This window comes from Diadema setosum, chromosome 8, assembly GCF_964275005.1.
Source record: "Diadema setosum chromosome 8, eeDiaSeto1, whole genome shotgun sequence".
NCBI lineage: Eukaryota > Metazoa > Echinodermata > Echinoidea > Diadematoida > Diadematidae > Diadema > Diadema setosum.
In genome coordinates this window covers 28,078,666-28,100,635 of record NC_092692.1, presented here as the reverse complement: position 1 = coordinate 28,100,635, position 21,970 = coordinate 28,078,666, and the positions used below count along the sequence as shown (strand labels likewise).

Sequence of the window (21,970 nt, the reverse complement as noted above, 5' to 3'; positions counted from 1 at the left end):
TATCAAACAATAATACGTTCACTGTGGCCATCATGTAAAAACTGCTTTCAAGTAACGCTATAAAGCTAAAGGTAGCCCCATAATCAAACTCCTCTGCTTATGCTGACATAATTCCTCATGGGACGTCAAACGTATTAAACCTCTAAAACGACAATATCTGTATATTACCTCCCCCTATGAGTATATCGCCTCTAGGCATCACCCTGAGTACTGTCTCCATGGTAACCTGACTCACATTGCCTCTCTTGGCCTTCTCTTCCTGGATGAGTTTCTCCTCTGTATCTCCCAGCACCACCTTCCTGTTCTCTGCAGATTCAGGCTTCGTCTTCAGGGGCCGGTTACCGGTTCCCCCAAACTGGATCTCGTACTGAGAGATAGCCTCTATGTCTTTCCTGTTATCACAAAAAGAGGACAGAGAAATAATAACATGGTACATCTGATTTGTCATCTTCCACAAAAAATGGCATTTCATGGAAACTGTTTAGAATTATTTCAATCTGCTCAAAGATTTGTTTATGTGCTATGGTGGTCTTGCTGAGTAGCATAAAAATTTCACAATTCATGACTGCACATAAATAACCACACACACACACACACACACACACAAAGACAAATGCATTGACACATGCACAGAAATGAATATATTAAGACAAAAGAAACCTAAATGAACAATCATAAGAATTAAATAATCACTCAGCCTTATTGATATCTAAGACCTCAGAGAGTTGTATAAGCAAAAAATGATCGAAATTACTGTATTCTTGTAATATTTATCCCACAAACTACTCACTTATATACCAGACACCACTTTAACTGGTTATCAACGTGAAAAAAACAAACTCTCACCACAGATCTCAATGAACAGTTCAATCAATGCAAAAAAATATCTTTGCAGTGAACTGATTGTCAAAGACTTGAAATTTTCGACCTCCCCCCCCTCCCCCCCCCCCCCCCCGAGAAAAACAGAAAAACGGAAGGAATACAGATGATAGCCTTGCAGTTAACAACAAAATAATATATCATGTAATAGTAGGAATATCAGGGCAAAATGTGTTTCAAGATCTTTCCACTTTTCATTTATTTGTATCTTTTTTGGTTTATGTATTTTATTTATTTAATGGTTTTGTTTGTTTGTTTGTTTGTTTGTTTTTTTTTTGGGGGGGGGGGCTGTTTTTGTGTTTTGCATTTCAGTGAGAGAGGGCCACAAGTAAAGAGAAGACAAGGGAGGAGGGGCAGACTCTTACCCCTTGGGGTGCAGTTTGTCCGATCCCTGGGGCACTTTCAGCATTGAATCCTTTTCTTCTGTCAGATCCTCAAGAGACATGTGACCTGTGGGAAGGGGAAATATAACTGGATGACTAACGGGACATGGAAAAAGAAACAAATCTGTTCAGAGTCTAACTGACATGAACGTGTACAATTTCCTGGTCTGACTAGAATACATATGAAAAACCAAAAATAAAAGACAAATACTGTTCAACTACAATGTTTTCACCACTACAATGTTTTCACCTCTAAATTTGCACTGCATCTCATACGTTACAAACATTTTATCATGTATGTAAAAATTGTGTGACTTCAGGTTGATTAGTGCTCTACAACTTGTGTATAATATCTAAATGAAAAAAAAATTAAAAATGAAGACTCCAGTTTCCACCCTTTTCTCAGAGAAACCTGACAGATGAGACATATCCTGAGACTAGGAAGCCCCAATACAACTTTGATTATAATAAAAATGTACTTCGAATTCCATCTGAATGATAAATGACACTTCACAGATGTAAATTGCGTAGAAAACCAAAACAAACTTCATATTCTGAAGGCTGTAAACATGTACACTGCATGTAAGATTTTTGTTTGCAGATAGGAAATAAAGTCATACTAATTTGGGTCTTTTGCTGGCATTTTGTTACCTCTATTTACAACTTGCACAATAGCTTTCATATATAAATATGGAAAGTTAACTGAAAGCTTTGTAGACTCTTTATCGAAACTACGCCTGGGGGTGCCAAGCTGTCATGTGATAAAAACCAGAAACATTGACAGCATAAAACTTATGCTAATTCCATTGGCATTCAATGCATTGTGTATAGAAATAACTCTTGTGTGCATTTTACTTTCACAAATCTTGGCTCCTTGGGAAATTTTGAAAGTTTCATGCACAAGAAAATTTCTGGTTTTACACCACTCTCGATTCTCCTACCAGCCAGCTTTTCACTCAGGGCTGCTAGCTGCTCATCATCACTCTCCACGTCATCGTCCTCCTCATCGTCGACGTCCTGGCTGTAGTTGCGGAGGAACTCGGCGAAGGCCCCGTTCTGGTCCAGGAGGTCCTGGTAGGAGCCCACTTCTGAGATGGAGCCGTCCACCATGACCACGATCTGGTCCACCTGGGGCAGGAAGCTGATCCCGTGGGTGACCAGGATGCGGGTCTGGAGTGGTGGAAGCAGGGGGAAGGAAAACACCTGTTGCTTTGGTGGGTGGTTGGACAGCCGTGATTTTGTCAAACAACATGTCAGTTTATCACCTTTTGGTTTTTTTCTTGTGGTTGTTTTTTTGCCGTTTTTTGATATTGCATGACATTCCTTTTCATATAATCATTATTATCATTATCATTATTCATGGTTCATTGAAATCATGACTCGCAGCAATGAGATCGCTAAATTGCTCACAATGGTACATAAAAGACATGATGCATTCATATAAATATAACAAAACTGTTTGTACTGCAGATATGAACATGAAATTGCAATTCTTTATACATGCACGGTAAAATGCATAAAAATGTAATGGAATTCCGACACTTTGCTCCGAGTAAAATGACTCTTGGTGCATTTCGAACATCTGCTGAGGTGCCTAAAGTCAGAATTCTAGCTTTTATATCAATTTCAATTTGAAGATAATTCAGTCCGTATTTCAGTAACATTGCCATTTTGATTGAATTAAATGGAGTGATCACAACTACAGAGACTCCAACCCCAAGCACCTTCTGATCTGGAGATTCTCCCGCCCGAAACCCCTAGCAAACGGGAGACTCTAAGTTGATGTGTGCGAGGCGCGAAGTTCCTTGGGTTCTAGGTGTTCTCTGGTGCTATCTTATATAAGGCTTATTTTTTCAACATACAATAGAAATAAGTGAGAAATCCTGTCCACCGGGAGACACAGAGCCAGGGCGGGAGAAATCAAATCTCAAACGGGAGAACGGGAGATTTTGCAAAAATGGGCTTTCGGCGGGAGATCTCCCGTCGAAAATGGGAGAGTTGGAGTCTCTGCAACTACTCTCCATTCCATACTAGTCAAAGTAAAACAAAGAATATCTTGCAGCGTGGAAATTATGGTCACTTTTAGGCTTCACTGAGCTAACTCATAAGATACTAACTTACAATTATTTTGGAAATTGTACAAAATGCTCTTGTCTACGAGATGATAAACACACAATGATTGCTGAATTGAACCGGAACAAAAAATTAATTGCCCAAAAGTTTCCACTTTTATGGCAATCCACGTACATGATCAATTTGAATTTCAAAATTCCTACACTCTCAAAAGAAGTTATATATACACTAAGCAAAATACATGAAGTATATATAAATCAGAATTACAAGATAAATGAAGTTGAATATTATACAAAGATTAACTAAAATGTCACTATTACATGTGTGGTGGAACCAGGGTGGACCCACACACATTTCTGTGTTTAATTCCACAAAATTGAAAGAATAACTGATCCATGCCACAATGATAATAATCAGTCTCAAACTTGTGTTTTCCACTCAGATATCTATAATGCATCATTTTACAGGTAAACAGCATGTGCTATGATCATTATGCTCCCAATCAACACGCTGGGACACACTCTACTGGACGTGGAAACTTGACCGAGATGCACCAACTGGTGCCCACCTTGTTCTTCAAGAGTCCCTGAGGTCCGATGACGTGTTCAAAGATGTGCTTGGCCACATGGGCATCCACAGCACTCAGGGGGTCATCCAGGAGGTAAAGGTCATTGTTGGTGTATACCGCCCTCGCTAGGCTAACTCTCTGTTTCTGACCACCGCTCAGGTTAATCCCCTGTGAAAACAGAACCAACATTGCTAAAAATTACAGCATGCTGGTGTATGGCCGTAACTTTTGGATAGGCCTACTATGAAAATCACTATCAAAATTTTATATAAGAGTTTTTTTTTCAAAGGATGTAAACATATATCACATGTGAAACACTTTCCATTTTAACATTACAATGTACATTACAGTCTTTTTTCCTCCAACAATTTAACCTGTTGAGGACGAGTCCTGAGTATACTCGGGCAGGTGTCTGTGGGAAATGTGTGTTATAGCAAAATCAGCCCATCCTCAACGTGTTTTGAACAGAAGCATCAATTGTTACCACAGACATGCCTCCAAAATATCACAAAGCATATTTCCTCACTAAATGAAGCTATTGAGTCATCTACAGAAATCAAATATGCACATCTTCTTTCTTTACAATCTGAAAAAGTCTATAGCACTGATGTACAAATGAAGAAAGTGACAAACAGATATTTTCTGATGAAGGACAAAAACATGTGAAGGTTTTACCTTTTCTCCAATCTCCGTCATATCACCGCCAGGTAGCACCTCCAGGTCTCGAGCGAGGGCGCACGCCTGGATGACGTGTTTGTATTTCGTGACCTGCATGCCCTGGGCAAAGAGGATGTTGGACCTGACGGTGGCGTTCTGAATCCAGGCCTGCTGGGGTACGTAGGAAACGGAACCCTGGAAGACAGGACAAAACATCAAAAACTTTGTTGGTACATTTAACAGTGAAATATCTTACTGATAACTACTTATGAGCAACACATTACTGAACAAATTAAGAAACATACACTTTGTAACTGCTTAAATTGCAAGAGGCTAGACTTGACTGGTTTCACGCGACTTCATGGTTCCTATTACTCTTTGCTTTTCTATATGACTGAATATGACTGTAAATGTATACAATGATTATTACTGCACTGGATAATAAAATTCTTTCTTTCCTTCCTTCCTTCCTTCATTCAATCATCCATTCATTCAAATAACAAAGAAAGTTTGCATCATGAATTTGACATGTTGTAAGAAATACCAGCACCTACACAAGTTTACTACAACAGAAAATGACCATCTCATAGTGACCACATGAGAAATATCTCACTAGCTGCACTACTTGAACATAAAGCAAAACTTCAGGCCACTGGGGAGAAGCATGATACCACAGCTTTAGGACACTGAATTTCATACATGTATATTAGGGAACTGATTTCACGACATTTGAGAGAAATCAATTGCTTCAAATATTTCCACCAAGCCAACAGGTCTCTGCACTGGTTACCAAGTCTTACCTTCCATTTAATGGGTAAAGCACAATTAATCATTTGAACTGTTGCAAATGCCAGGATACACATCACTTGGGGCTCTTATGCTTTTTATATATCATATAAAAAACAAAGATTAAAGGGGAAATGAGAGTATCAGATATTCTATGTCATATCAAAAGAGCATATGGGTTGTTATATTATCCTCTTTCATTTTTCCTTGTACCTTTTCTTTTTGTTATTTGCATGTACCATTTGTAATATGCGATTGTTTTTTTTTTTTTTTTAATTTATGTATTTCATACATTTATATTGTACTGAATTTGTAATTTTGATGTACTGGACCCCATGGAAGACCAGCGATGTCACGTTGGCATTGCTGAACATGGGCTATCCAGCTGTTGTCTTCTATACAGAAAATAAAATCAATCCATTAACAAATGCCAGGTATCATACTTATCATAATTTTCTCACCTCCACAAACACCTTTCCATCCAGTCGCTCCATCTCTCCCAGTATGGCCGACAGCAAGGATGACTTCCCGCATCCCACCTGGCCTACCACGGCAACCAGTGACCCCTTCTTGATGTCAAGGGTGATGCTGGTAGAAAGACAAGATTTGTTTCTCAAATAATGGCTAGTAATCATCTCTTTCCTCCAGGAAAGGAAAGGTATATAAAATACATCGTAATATATAAAGACTATCGTAAAACATGGAATGTTCGTGTGCATTTTCATTTTGGAAATTTTGCAAGAGCCAAGATTTGCAAAGTTAAACGCAAAGTTAAAATACATGCCAAACTTCTTTCGACACTCTATGCATTGAGTGCCAGTGGCACTTTGCAAAAATTTCATGTTGTGAAAAAGGCCGTCACCCCCCAATTCATGAAATTATGATGCTGCAAAAATATCTTTCTTTACAGCACTTGTGCTCTAGAAATGAAGAGTCCAAATGGGAAAGACCCTTTGGATTGCAACAAGCAAGTCTATGTCATTGATACAACTCCATCACAAGCTACAAAACGCGGTGCAAAATTACCCCATTTAACATTTACAAATGACCTTTGTTTAGTTTTGATTGGTTTGCACGCCATTGTCCATGCCAGTTTTGAGTAAAATGCTCGAACACATCAAGCCATTGAATGTTCTAAGCATGCAAGTGACACTGGAGGTACTGAAGGAACTAGACGTAGTTGAGATGGACTTGTGATTGATACTTACCTATGATGAAAAGAAATTAATCAAAACAACTATGCATTAAAGGGGATGGCTTAGTAACTGATCAGTGGGAATCAGTGGGAATGCTGGGGGATGATTGTTCCAATTCTTGTGGGATTTATTTAAGAATACATTATATATCTATTCTTGTGTGAAAATTATTTGCTTCAGAACGGTCTCATATTCAAGTAATGTGCAGTTTAATGCCCCGTCACTGTACAGGCATGCTAGCCTGGAAACATTAAACTGCACATTACTTGAATATGAGGCCATTCTGAAGCAAATAATTTTCCCACAACAATAGATATATAATGTACTTTTAAATGAATCCCACAAGGATTGGAACAATCATCCCCCAGCATTCCCACTGATTCCCACTGGTCAATTACTAGCCATCCCCTTTAAGAGAATTGTCATTCTATTTATGTGTATACTCCAGGAACTTACTCTGTAAGTGTAGTCTTTTCCTCTCTGTCCCATGTGAATTGTCCACTATCTATTGTGATTGAATGTCCTGTACACACACAAGTAAGAATCAAAAGAAAAATATGATCAAAGTGAGCAATTCTCATGGATTTTTCAAATAGGTCAATGGAAACATCATTTCACACCAGAATACAATAATATAACCAGGGGAGATATTGAGGTTTGTTGAAAAAATCGAAAATCTAAAATTTCAGGTGATTTTGATTCATGGAAGAAGGAAAATGTGTATAGACTTGAGAAAAAAAAAAATTGAAATCAGATTTAAATCTACAGAATATTATGCTTGTATAACATACTCGAGGAAAGGAGACTCACACCACATTCCCAATCCTTGAAACAAGGTCACAAAATAGTGCTATAATGATTTCTTTTTCCATCACAGGAAATAGCTCTTCACTGCTGAATTGGTGTACACAGATGTGGTGACAATTCAACATAGGGATTTCTCATCTTTTTAAGAACACAACTGCTACTTTTAAACAGCAAAATCAAAATATCCTTTTTATAAATTAAACAATCACTCAACAGCAACTGAGGTCAATAAAATGGTCTGAAGTTTTTACTGTTATCTGCCCACATCCATGTTTAGTAGAGAATACCATAGGTCAAACCAGTATTGTGCTCTTACCTGGCATGTTGAAGTGGTCGACATTCTGAGGGTCCAGCTCTTCACTCTTCAGGAACTTGTCCAGGCGCTTCAGGGAGACGCTCACCTGAATATGGGGAAGGAAAACATGAGGTCACCAGACAATTTGGTCTCAAAGTTGTGATTATTAACGTTCTATGAGCACACAAACACATACATAAAAGGAACCACGCTCAGGAAGCAACAAAATCCTGCTTGACAGTTGTCATCACATGATGATAATCTTGGAATCTCTCTGAAATGCTTCATGCCTAATATCATGGATTAAGATATATTGTATAAGCTGTTATTTTCGCAATTTTTGCGAATCACTGTTGGACCATGAATTTAACAACACGCGAAAATGTCACCATGAGCTAGGCTACTAGTGCACTTACAATAGCCTCGTTTTCAATTTGCAAAAACAACATCTCGCGAAAATGTCTGTGACCTGCTCATTTGCGAAAATATCTGTACTCGAAAATAACACCTTACAGTAGCACAACATGGTAGTTACAGAACCCAGAAAGAGCATCCAGAAATTAAACAGAGAATAATACACAAAGACACACATAGCCAAGGACACAAACCTGAACTATATTGGATATGAGGTTGGGCATGATGCTGAGAGGGAAGCGCAGGATGTTGAAGAGAGCGATGGACACAAAGGCCTTCTCCGCATCCAACACGTTCTCCTCGTCGGATACCACATACACTGCAAATGTTGTCACGGAAACCTGGCATATGCATCAATCAAGAGATATACGGTATAAATTATCTTTTCTTTATGAAAACTAATATTTCATTTGCATAGCAATAATTCAAAGAAAACAAATACAACTAAGTACAAGTATCAACAACTCCTTGATGTTACGACATCCTGTGAATCGGCTTAAAGGTATATAGTCACAACTATGGCTTTCACATTCATAATGGAGAGAACAAAAGGCACTGCAATGCAGTACCATAAACTAACAAAGGAGCATGTACACGATCATTGAGATATAGTATATGAGGGCCATTTTACTATAAATTCTTTAGAATTCTTCTGAGAACTTGCATCATTTGCTTCACTTTATGATGAATTCAGAGACATAATAATGTCTCCTCTTGTGTTGTTGTTCAATGAACATAATCCTTTGCAATATATATTTTTTTCTTAATGGTTTATGATAAGAACAAAATACATGTACTTCTTTCTCAAATAACAGTTCTCATACACATCGTATTAATAAAGAACATCTCTCCATCAGATACCTAAAGCCTATCTGTCACAGGGCGCTGCCGCCGCACCGCCCCGTAACTGGATCAAAGGCTTTCTCTTCTGAGAGTCTACAAAGTAGGCGAAACAAATGCTTCTTCAGTTCAATAATTGCGTGGTTTATTGTACTGAATTTTGAAACGTATTTACAGCATAGAAATAAAAATGGTGATTAACAATCAAACACTGACATAATCATTGCCAACTAGGAGTACATTTAGTTAACATTATCGTTAAAGCCAGTTGGTTCTTGTTCTCGGGATGAGATCATCTGTCCTCGCCCATGGGTCTTAGTTTCATCAAACTTGAGTCCCCTCTAGACGAAGTCCCCTCGGTCCCTCTCTAGTAGACTCTGCAGTCCAATACCGTTGGAGCTTACTCCAGCCTAAAACTCCTTGCTCCCACCTTAAACTCGGATCCTTGCTCCGACATTAACCGCCAACTTTCGTCGGCGTTTCTCCCCTTTCTGTGCAAGTTACTTTCTCCCTGGCCCCTGCCGCAACCTCCTTCGGGTTGATGAGAGATTTCTCTAGTGCTCAGACTGTCAAACGTACACTGAATGTGGCGTTTTGCCACCACAACCTCTTCCTCCTTGTTCCAAATCCATCTACCAAAGGGTAGACCAGTATGTCGGCGACACTGATGTTCACCGAACCCTCCCAACGAACTGGATACAAGCGTAGTGATTTCACAAACAATTTTGTGCTCTGGTCTGAAGAATTTTGGGCTTTGCATCCCGGTTTTGTTCTCCAAAATTTCCTTCTTAACTACACTTGTCTATGTAGGACCAATCACTGATATTAATTTGTTAAACAAGTTATCTTATTGGAGGAGGGGGTTAGATGGTTCAGAAAACTTTCTACCAATTGGTCAGACTGGACACACCCCTATGAGTGACTCTTCCTTAATTTCAAAGAATTGTTTTTGAACATGATTTCCAAAGAAGGAGGATATTCCTCTGACGTTAGCTGACCACTGCAGCTGGGTGTGACTATCAATTTCTTAACCTATGCCTCTTCTGGGCTGTCCTCCCACTGGTGGACATTTGGCAGGTTTATGACCCTCGCTCCTGGTAGCGGTCTCCACTTGGTGTGAGTCACCCTCTCCCTCTATGTTACGCTTTATTACCCTCGTGCCCCTGACGTAATGAAGGGCTGAGAGGTTACTACCCTATTGCTTCCTGTGCAGTGAAAACTCATTTTAATGGATGCCTTGCACATAAACATAAATTTGATGTAAAAGGGCTGATGACATTATCAGTAGGACTTTCACATGGACAATGTAACCTACCATGTCGTGACACTATCAACGTGGAGTCTTACCAGGACGGGTGCGCAGGTCCAAGTAAATGAGTTGAAGGCATTGAGGTAGGCAGCGTATCGGAGCACCTTGAGCTCCTTGTTGCGAATGGCAAGGATCTTCTCCTGGAAGGACTCCTCCCAGGCGTACAGCTTCAGCACCTTGATACCGCTCAGCACCTCACTCATCAGTTTGATGCGGGCATCCTTGTACCGCATCTGTTTCACCTGCAAGGGGGGGGGGGGGGGGGACCAAGGGGTTAATAAAGAGACAGTCAGGTCGTTGTTACAGTATGTGGCAACACTCATCTGTGCCATCTTGTTTTTAACCCCTAGCTGACCAGGTGCTTTACGCAACAGCCTTACAGGAATTGTATTCAATCATAGGCATTCTGAATGTTTACATCTACATATACCTTGCAAGCACTTGTCAATGCACCATTTACAGCATTCATACTGTTCATAAGATGTTATTCCATTTGCAATTTAGTCTGTTGACTATGAGACATGAATGCCTTTATGAAATACACTTCATTTATCTATCTCATACATTCTTCCTTTATTTCTAATTTATGGAGTGTATAAACACTACGAGGGAAATAAAAAGTATTTGAATATATCTTCCACTGCAAGGCAAGGTCATTGAAAATGTTCATGTACTAGTTTCAAATCATAATACACATAAAAATATGATGGCATCTTTTTCAGGAGACCACCTTGAAAGAAGAGACTTCACAAGACAAATGATCAGTAGCGCATGGTCCAGGACAATTCTCAGTCTATAAAAATTCTCTTATTTAGAGAATAATATTCCACTTTTATGTCTCTGAGCTATAACAAATGTCATTGCAGCACTACATAAAGCAACACTCATGAGTTGACAACAACTGCAATCACAAACCCCTGAAAGGTGTAACGACTGTTGGCCACAACTCAATCGCTTCATGAATGGAATCCTAGAGGGAATATATTCATAATGTAATCTAATATTTCCCTACCTGTAATTTCTTTGCTTGCGTAGCGACCAAGGCATTTAGTGGGATGAGCAGAATCATGACCCCAAGCCCGGCCAGGACGGACGGCCCAAGGGTCTGCCAGAGGAAGTAGAGGGCCACCGAGATCTGGAACGGCGCCGACCACAGCATGTTGAGGTACGTGCAGAGGTCCATGCAGCGCTGGGCGTCGACCGACATGAGGTTCACAATCTCCCCTACGGTGGCTCCTTTCCGGGCGGCGTTGGATAGCTTCAGCGACTAGTATAAGATAAGATATGGCAGTGGACAATTGAAGAATGAGGACGACTACCGGTAGTAAAATCGTCACATTCCTGATCAATATCATAGGCATCAAATTCAGTGTGATGTTCATCATCCATCATTTTACCTCCACATGCATATTAACTTCACTGATTATCCTTCCATGATACGCATTGCAATACTTATGTCTCGCAGAGTACGACATTATACATGAAACTGTTTGCATTTTTGGCCATGATCATTAGCAAATATCGTCGGCCTCATGCCAAAAGGGCACCAGTAGTGTACAAAGTCTATGGTGTTAAGGCCCTTTTGGCATGAGGCCGACGATATGAGAAGGCAATCCGATCACTGATTCAGCAAACTATTGTACGACTCAGTAGTCCACTTCAGTCAAATCTCGACAACTAAGTGAAGCAATAGGTGTTTGCTGGGTCTGTGTAAAATGTTGCATGCTGAACACTCCAGGTATGATCTCCCTGAGAAAAACTAACACCTAGAATATATCCGCAATTCCACACTTCTCTCTACTCCATGGGACAATCCAACCACCAGCAAAGTGCTTTTACAATCAGTAATCATCACACATACACTATGTGAATTTTCACTTTGGAAAGTGCATAAAATGCAACTATTGAAGTTAGTTCTATGCTTACATCACAATCACAAAGTGACCTAAACAAAATTACACAATGCTCCTCCCTTCCTTCCCTACCTTTCGATACACTGAGCCAATGATTGCCGTTCTAATGTGCATGCCAATGACGAAGCAGCGGTGGAAGTACTGGTGGAGGACACAAGAGTTAAACATGGAGCAGCACAGCATGAGCATGGCGAAGAAGTAACCCTTCCACTGCCACACGGAGGCATCTTCAGTGAAGGTGATCAGCAGGCTGCAAAACACAGGTAGAAATGGCACCACAATGGCATATATTATTTCACACTACACTCACAAAACATGGCCGTCAGTGTGATGGTAAGACATTTTGCAATTTAACCTGTTGAGGACGGACTGATTTTGCTACAACACGCATTTCCCATAGACACTTGCCCGAGCATACTCGGAACCCATCCTTAACAGGTTAAGGAGCGGGAATAGAGGAGTGGGTGAATACAGCCCATTGTGAATTCTTTTTCTCCTTCATGAATGACGACCACTCACTATTCATTTGCACAATGCCCAGAAGTAGTATAACAGGAGTGGTCAGCCAGGGCCCAAATATACATGTAACAAACTGCCAGTTTAGGGAAGTGCCTTTGGAAGTTATAATGTACACTGTTGGTGAGGGCTTTGTATGCCATCCAAAACTGCCCTATGGCGCTTGTGTGCTCATTAGCAAACATGTAATATACTTTCTTTCTTTTTTTAATTTATAGCACATGTCATGTGCTTGTGCAGTTGATCAATTGAGTAGTAAAAAATTCTTGAACATATTGTTTTGCATCATTTTACAGCACACCTTATATTGATTTGGATTTCAATTTGAATTTTGAGCATTTTCATAAAATAAGGTTCTATAGAATAGACTTAGCATGGAATATATCCTAGTTGAACTAAATTCATACTTCACACACTTGCAAGTAATCACAATTTCTTCAAACAATTAACCTGAACAATATGCCCTCAAATGACATCTAACATATGACTTACTATTCATCAATGGTAAATCTAGACATCATTCTTGCACAAATATTCATGTAGGTGCATGAATTCAGAAGGCCTATCTTACAATATGTACTATGTGAATGTATATCAACATAAGGAATGCCAAATTCCTTGTTCGTTCTTCTGAACAACATCTGCCTACAAGACCCATTGGCTGACTCACCCAAGAATCTGTGGATTGACAAACAGGAAGCAGTCGTGGATAAACTTGAGCAGCACAGCAACCAGGAACTTGTCCCCAAAATTCTTGGAGACGGCCCTGAGTAGGTTTGCCTCGGGGCTGATGCTCTCCCCTTCAAGGAAGTCCACCTCGGGAGAGGTGACCGCCGGCATGTACCCGTTCTTCCCCGCCGGGCCCCGCGGGTCCGTGGGTGAGGTGTAGACCTTCGTCTGGGTGGCGCCAGGAGACCCCTGCTTGGTCAGCTCCGTCATGACGAACTTCTGACCGTGGCTGGACGACTGCTGGTTGAGACTGACCTGTGAGTGGGCCCTTGAGGTCGTTTGATTGGCTCTGTACAAAGAGGAAAATAATGATGATGATAAAAATGAGGGCAATAGAGAGAAAAAAAAAACAAATTGAGGAGGAAGGGAGGGAAGAGCAAGCATTTTTTTTTATTTGTACGGCAAAGTTTCATCACTGGCATGCAAATTCTTGTCACTGTCATATCATCTCATCAACCAAAAAAAAATTGAAACACAGCAAATCAACTCTACTTGCTGCTTCACTTTTCCTCACAAAAAGTTGAATTTGAATCAAATCAAATTATCTTTTCAAAAAAAGAATTTTAAGTTTCTTTGGAAAATGAAGAGGGAAGTACTATTGGATCTTTCTCATAAAAAATGTAAAATGCTACTGATGCTCAAAGCCCATATGTGTAAATCTGATATGCCATACCTCACACACGCTGTACTAGGCACAATAATAACTTATGCATACCAAACAGAAATGGGAACAGCAGGAGCCAAACATAGCCATGGATTCCCAAACTTACCTGTGAATTTCTGCAAACCATCTCTTTAGGAAGTCCATGACAACCGTCGAGGCTTTGTCCCTGTCCAGGAGGGACCACAGATCCTGTGTTTCCAGGCTCTTTTTGTAACCAGTCACAACCATTCTGTGTGTGCGTCAGTGGGGATGGAAAGAAAAGGAACACTTTAAAACCGTCGGTAGTTCAGGCTCTTTTGAAGCACAAAGCCTGTCTAACGATAAGTCGTAACTAGAAATGCAAATTGTGCACAGCGCATCTTAATGGACAGAGTTTGTCAATATATTATCACTGCACGCATCAGACATTTGAGACAAACAAGTTTGCAATAAGCATTTAAACTTAAGTTTTTTGAGGTGTGGATGAGTTTGTCATTCTTGTGATCTAACAAAAAAAAAAGAAAAAAAAAGGACCCTAAATTCCTAAACCCCTTAAATCAGAACAAGAAGGAGAAATTTATACATTCCCTGACATATTGATGTTTAATGTACAAGTATTCCCATGCACACTTTATATCTCGTTCTCTTTTCTTTTTTTTTTTTTTTTTTGGGGGGGGGGGGGTCTTTATTTTGAATCGGTACCTGTGCCCACACCACATCAAAATCATCCACTTAATGCTTCTGCGTTGTACCAAAACAGTCCTTTCTCATTCAAATAGACCTAGTTCAAATAAAACCAATGGTCCCGTCTCAAAGAAACAAAAGACCCGGGGGTCACGCACTCACCCGAGTATCGCAAGTTCACCTTCCATGCATTTTTGCGGCACTTACCTGAGAACATTGGAAACTTATGATGGGGGTAGCGGTGAGAATGGGGGCATGGTGTCCATTTACATATTCCATCACACTGGTAAAAATACCTGCCAAGTACACTGTACTTAATAGAACGTTGGATTATGCAGCTTGGGAAAAAAGACTGAAAGCCCTATCACTTTTGATTAGAACTAGTGAAAAATATTATTTAATATTCATTAATTTAGGAGGTTTGGACCCCCTGGGGCCCCCAAGGAAAGCATGGTGCCCATTCAAACACTTTGAGATCTTATCCCTATGGGAATGCTACTTGACAAGTTTGGTGAAAATCCATTATGTTGTTTTCAGCAAAAAGATGAAAATTTAGGCCCGCATTTGGACCTTCCATCCCATCCCGCTTCCTTGGGTCCCAAGGGGGTGGGGGGGGGGGCTGGGGAGGGCACCCCTGATTCTCCCACGGACAAACTTGAAACAACAGTCATCAATATACTGACTCATTGTATTAACTAAGCTCAATCACTTCCAGTTCTAGAGAAAATCTGTAAAGATTCCCTACAGGAGGGGGGGGGGGGGACCCATGGGGCCCCCAGGTGGGGCATGGTGCCAATTTGATGGAATTGAGATTCTATCCCTCTAGGGATGCTACCTGCAAAGTTTGGTGAAAATTAGTTATAGGGTTTTCAAGAAAAAGCTAAAAATTTACAATTTTGGTCCAAACTTAGGCCCCCTGGGGCCCCCAGGTGGGGCATGGTGCCCATTTGATGGGAATAAGATTCTTTCCCCCTAGGGATGCTACCTGCCAACTTTGGTGAAAATTCATTGTGGCATTTTCAAGAAAAAGATGAAAATGCACAATTTGGGTCCCATTAGGACCCCTCCCCACCCCCCTCCGCTGGGTCCGAAGGGGGGCACCCCTGATTCCGCCATGAACAAACTTGAAACTACAGTCATCAATGTACTAATTCATAGTATTAACTTAGCTCTATCACTTCTGGTTCTAGAGAAGAAGATTTTTTTAAGATTCCTTAATTTTTTTTTTTTTTTTTTTTGGGGGGGGGGTTTGGGCCCCTCTGGGGGCCCCCAGGTGGGGTATGGTGCCCACTTGAACAAATTGAGATCCTATTCCCCTAGGGATGCTACCTGCCAAGTTTGGTGAAAATCGGTCAAGGGGTTCTCAAGAAGAAGATGAAAATGTAAAAGTTTATGCACGACGGACGCCGGACGACAGATGACAGACGACGGACGCCGGACGAAGAGCGATCGCAATAGCTCACTTGAGCCTTCGGCTCAGGTGAGCTAAAAACTAATTACTGTAAAACCAGGAACTTTCACATGCACTTTAATTTCACAAGAGCCAAGATTTGCGATATTAAAATGCACACGCATGTTCTTGTCTACACTATATGCACTGAATGCCACTAGCAATTTGCGAAAGAGGCCACTGGCTCCAATATTCGCAAAAGTCTTATGCTGCCAAGGTTTCTTGCTTTACAGGGATCTTTTTCTACATACCTGGAGAACCACCAGAATGTGACTTTTGACAAGAAGGAGGCTGTAGCTTCGGGAGATATTTTCTACACAGAAAGACAAAAAGGAGGAAAGAAATGAGAATATGTATGACTCCAAAGAAGTCAAATAGTTTGTTCTGAAGCCATGAAATCTATAGAAAATCACGATATGCACATGTAGGTAAGACTACATTTAAATAGAAAGTTGCTGACACACCAGGCACACATATGCGTATGGTGGTCCATTATGTGCTATAAAATCAGGTAGAGAACTACTCTCCTGTTTGTGTTCCCACTGCTAAAAATTACAACTGTCCTCTCTAAAGAGTGGAAGATGAAAAGAATACAAACTTATCCCGTCTGACTGAGTCTGTTTCTGCATCTTAGACAGCTTATGACCACTGAAAATGTTTTTCAATATTCGTCATATTTGACAGCTGAAATCAATGATAACATATATTAACCCTAAAAGGGCCGGGGGGGGGGGGGGGGGGGGAGGGCGGAATCCGCCCCCCCTCGACGTTTCGCGCTATAATTCTGTAACGCGAGAAGGCCTCATCGCGAGGCTTCTTGACTTTCTTCGTTCAAGTCTCGCGCAACTTTTGAGACCAAATTTGCAACGTCCGCGCATACTTTTGCGAAGCCACACCCATTTTTGTAACGGAATGTTGCTCCAAAACGGGCACAATTTTGTGATTTTGTGTACATTTCCTATGGAAAACAGTGCTCTGTCATGAAAGGCATAAAAACCTGATTATTTTTACAATTAATCACTTTCATTGATTAATTTTGTGCTAATTATGGTAGAAAAGTGGTCAGTGACAAAACAAAGAAAAGAATTGAAATGAGTTTTGGAAGTTTTTGTGATGTACAATTGTTGATGATGCTAAAACAGATTTACAGATCAAAAATTAGACTCTCAATGCTTTTAATTAAGCTAAAATATCACCTTGAGCTTAATTTGCATAATTAATTAATTAAAATTAGAAATTGATTGTTTCAAAAAATCTTATAACACAATCTTGTAGATTATGACGCGGGTCTCACGCATGCAAAATTTCATAGCGATCGCACCACCGATGGCCGAGATCTCAGGGGGGGCGGAATCCCCCCCCCCCCGGTCTGAGCATAGCCAAAAAAGCCCGGCCCCTTTAGGGTTAAATACTGGATAAGAGCTCAACCGATGGCGTAACTGTACGTACAGTTAAAAAACAAACAAAAACATATACACACAAAAGATAGCAGACATCACACCTAAACATCTCAGAAGCACCACATAGTCTAGCCTGACACTTATGTTTTCTCCAATTTGGATGCATATCCTGATGAAAGCAAAATTGTTTAACCCTTTCTGTGCCACTAGGGACTCTAAAGAGTGTGTCCAAGGCTATGGGGTTTTCTATGTATATGACACTCAAAGCACACAACAGGTTAAATACACAGCACATTAGTAGATATACATGTAATTGAACCTTCATTGACAATGTGGTAGTGAAGCCTGTCTCGTCTATGGGGCTTATTTTATTTCATTGCCTTAAGAGCTGTACAGCTAAAGTCAGAACTGTTTATGACCACTTGTCTATTACGGCCAATCTCCTTTTTTCTTTTTTCCTCTCTCTCTCTCTCTTGAATAGTTTCCATATTAAAGACTTGATGGCATCCACTCACAATGTACCTTTTTACTAAATCATGTGCTTATTTTTTTGTGTATGTTTGCAACTCTTAATTCAATTATTCTAATCATTCAATCATTGCTTCACAAGTATGCTTTAAGTTATTATTCCACTCTTGCATTATGTAAATGGAAGCTCAACTCACAGCATCTGTGACAACAGGTGAATAGTAGGGCATCTGCTCCGCAAAGCTGACACACACGAGTTGGGCCACGAGGACAAAGAAATACAGGAAGAATGTCACGTAACGAAAGACGTCCTCAGAACCCTGTCAATCATAATGAAACATGACAGATTTAGTGACCAAATTTGAGATATTCATCAAAACAGCTGGCTCATTTCATTTAATTTCATTTTATTTAAATTTTCAACAACACAGAACATTTACACACACATAGTGGCAATGCCGATATCTTTCAAAGGGACTGCAAAGGCAAAGGCAATAATGTGTATGTACTGAATATATTGCTTACATGTATGTGTGTGAAATATATACAGCAGGGCTCAACACTAACTTTTTCTGTGGTGGTCCGTTCAGGCCACTAAAATCAGAGAATGTGAAGTTTTTGTAGCCCAAAAAAGGGATGTGATGGCCAAAAATAAAAGGGAATACAAAAATTCATTTTCGAATATACACTGCCCAATCAGGCCACTAAGAGATAGCCTTTTAAGAATTTGATGGCCTCACATCAAGTTCTAGTGACTCCAAGCCACTGGGCCACTGCTAATGTTGAGCCCGGTATCTGTAGTGCATTCATCATCAAACAATATCAATTATACCATTCCTTTTTTTTTGGGGGGGGGGGGGGGGGGGGAAAGCAAGATATGGCATAAACTTACTTCTTAAGTTACTTAAGGTACTGCACTGCTAAACAAGGGGGAGGGGGAGCAAGATATTGCATGAACTTATTTTCTGAGTGAAAATTTTCAGGTACTACAGAAACATATTCTTGTAAGTGACCTCATCACTGATTAAAAAAAGGGAAGAAGAAAAAAAAATACTTGTAAAGATCTCAAATTTCCAATAAAAACATAACCACAGTCTACACACTCACACTGACCCTGGCATTGATGACCTTTGAGTGGAACTCCCCTATGGAGCAAAAAATACTGATGAGGTAGAAGAGGAAGAGGACACCAGAGGACTGCTGACCTTTCCTCCTCTCGACGTGGATTATGACAGAAGCTAAAATCTGGCAGGAGGAAGAAGAGGTTGAAAGACAAAATGACCAACTGTTACTTCCAAAAAGTACTTAAAGGGGAAGGCTAGTAACTGATCAGTGGGAATCAGTGGAAATGCTGGGAGATGATTGTTCCAATCCTTATGGGATTCATTCAAGAGTTCATTGTATATCTATTGGTGTGTGAAAATGATTTGCTTCAGAACGGTCTCATATTCGAGTAATGTGCAGATTAATGCTCCGTCACTGACCAGGGACGCTAACCTGGAAGCATTAAACTGCACATTACTTGAATATGAGACCATTATGAAGCAAATCATTTTCACACAACAATAGATATACAATGAACTCTTGAATGAATCCCATAAGGATTGGAACAATCATCTCCCAGCATTTCCACTGATTCCCACTGATCAGTTACTAGCCTTCCCCTTTAAAAATCAAATTATGAAGGAGAGCAATGAATGTCATTAAACTGAAAACCTCTCCTACATTATGTTGCAGGCATACAATGTACACCAAATAGATACATTTTGCTGAACTGACATTTTTTCTTTTCTTTTTTTTTTGTAATATGTTTACACATATTGTTGTTGGGGTGACAATACCTTGTATCTAAAATTTTTGTGAAAATTATTATTTTTTTTTTTTAATTGTCAGATAATCAGTTTATAGTGATGTCCTGCCCAAATCCTATATAACTGTCTTACCCCCAAAAATGAAGTTCCCATGGAATGTTCAAAGAAAAGGTAGTGAATCCAATTTGTTACACTGCTCTGGATTTCATGTTTTTGTTTTTGTGATTTTTGTGTTTTTTTCTCTCCTGAACTTTTGGCATTTATGAGATACCGGTACAAGGTTTTGTCGCCCCAACAGTGATATTAGCATACAAATCAAACTTACGACAAAAAGAGAAAAGCAATTACAGGGTAAAGACTTTTAGAAGCAAATATACATAAATGACCATCAGAGATATCCAGATAAACTTGTGACTAAAGTTCAAAATGTAAAACAGCTGGAGGTCATCCGTCAATAAACTTTGATAAATGGTCACACATAAGAACACGTATCTAGACCTATTGGTTTTTTTTAACACTGTAGTAACTTTTGTCTGCCATAACGGGGGGGGGGGGGGGGGGGGTTTCAAATATAACACTTCGAGGGAAAAAATAAGTTTCAATGGGTTATAAAATGAGTCAGGTGTATTGCTATGTCAGTGCATAAATGAACTATTGTTAGACATAATGAAGACCCCCAGTTGTGGCTGAAATAGACATCAAAACATGAAAAACAGTGCCCAAACGGAACAGGTATATGGGATCTCAGAGTCCATTACAGCCAGGCACTGTACATCTACATGTGTAAACAGCAATCCTGATGTAATGAGCAATTCTGATGTACACTAGTGTATGTTTTTGCTCTACACAAATATGAATTTTGAATTCTATTGATCTCTGCATTGAGGATTTCACACCTGTTTATTAGAACATACTATTCTTCTAATTTCCAGTCAAACCCTATAAACTTAGACCATTGTATATGCTAAATATTTCATGGGTTTTTATTTTTGCGAATTCTGTGAGTTAGGTGCTATTCACAAATTTTAAGACATGTGAAATATGGACTCTGATCCCAATATGAATGTGACGTGCACGTACACTTATATATTGTGCAGTACTGTATTCCACGATCGCAAAATTAATCACTTGCGAAGTCATCAGGAAGTCCCGATTCATGAAAATTCAGACTCACAAAAATATATGGCATATAGAGTAACTGAACTAGAAATAAGGATAGAATATGAGTGTTTTGGTTGTTTCTTTCATGCTTCCATATGATCTTTAGACTAATGAGGAAGAAGCAGACCAGTCATCACCTCCTGCTGTATAATTTACATCTGGCTAGTCTTCTGACACTAATTATGCCATTAACTGAACCCTGTTCAACATATAATGTATAGAATTTTGAATTATATTGTTTCATCTGGTATGTCTATTTTGCCTCATTTTGAAAGAGTAAAAGCTAAAACATGATTTCATGTTACATTATCTATCTTTTATCATTAGCCTGAGTATATCATAATTGTGTATACCTTACATGTGACTCCAGTCCTGAATACATCAGAGTCCAATGCTCTCAAATATCATTCAGGTATACCTTTTGAAAGGTAGTTTCTGTTTCACAACCATGTCCTCATGTCATACACGTACTGTATGACATCTCATTAGTCTTTCATCAAGCTTGCCACGGAAAAGTTATCCTATTGGGACTAACGACTCAAACTATTGAAGAGCAGTCGCAAATAGCAACAGTTTCAGAGTGAATTTAAGTCATATCAGACACTTGATACGATGAAGGATACGGGCATATATATGTGACAGTGCACCTCAAAACAAACAAAAAGTCGCCAGACATGAATTTTTAGTTAAGACCATATTCTGAAAGAGCAGACTTTAAGCTTTAAAATGATGTATAACTCAAATCAAATGGACTCTCCTAACCTATCTAAATATTGGAAAGAAAGCACAACCTCAGAAAAAGTGTGAACTGAGAAAAGAGGCTCTGATGAAGTACAGTGTCTATTCAAGCGCTTAATCTTTACCAAACCGTGCTGGCTGTGCGATGAATGGGACAAAAAACAGGAAGTAAACCACTGGAGTAACAACAATGAAGGGATTATCAGATTAAACTGAAAATAAGCATGTCTCATTAACACATTCTGTCCAT

General features: G+C 39.7%; 1 protein-coding gene across 1 annotated transcript in view; it reads right to left on the bottom strand.

The window, feature by feature from the left end:
• LOC140232179 (multidrug resistance-associated protein 1-like) overlaps window positions 1–21,970 on the bottom strand; it is a 57,667-nt gene that overhangs the window by 23,707 nt on the left and 11,990 nt on the right. Inside the window, exons 4-20 of the mRNA XM_072312318.1 lie at window positions 19,118–19,255; window positions 18,208–18,330; window positions 16,394–16,455; window positions 14,136–14,258; window positions 13,307–13,654; window positions 12,193–12,370; window positions 11,220–11,474; window positions 10,246–10,449; window positions 8,253–8,399; window positions 7,666–7,750; window positions 6,999–7,065; window positions 5,808–5,934; window positions 4,579–4,755; window positions 3,904–4,071; window positions 2,204–2,432; window positions 1,245–1,329; window positions 236–392 (exon numbers count right to left, since the gene is read on the bottom strand). Of these exons, the coding sequence (XP_072168419.1) occupies window positions 236–392; window positions 1,245–1,329; window positions 2,204–2,432; window positions 3,904–4,071; window positions 4,579–4,755; window positions 5,808–5,934; window positions 6,999–7,065; window positions 7,666–7,750; window positions 8,253–8,399; window positions 10,246–10,449; window positions 11,220–11,474; window positions 12,193–12,370; window positions 13,307–13,654; window positions 14,136–14,258; window positions 16,394–16,455; window positions 18,208–18,330; window positions 19,118–19,255 (2,673 nt within the window). The remainder of the gene's footprint in view (window positions 1–235; window positions 393–1,244; window positions 1,330–2,203; window positions 2,433–3,903; window positions 4,072–4,578; window positions 4,756–5,807; window positions 5,935–6,998; window positions 7,066–7,665; window positions 7,751–8,252; window positions 8,400–10,245; window positions 10,450–11,219; window positions 11,475–12,192; window positions 12,371–13,306; window positions 13,655–14,135; window positions 14,259–16,393; window positions 16,456–18,207; window positions 18,331–19,117; window positions 19,256–21,970) is intronic.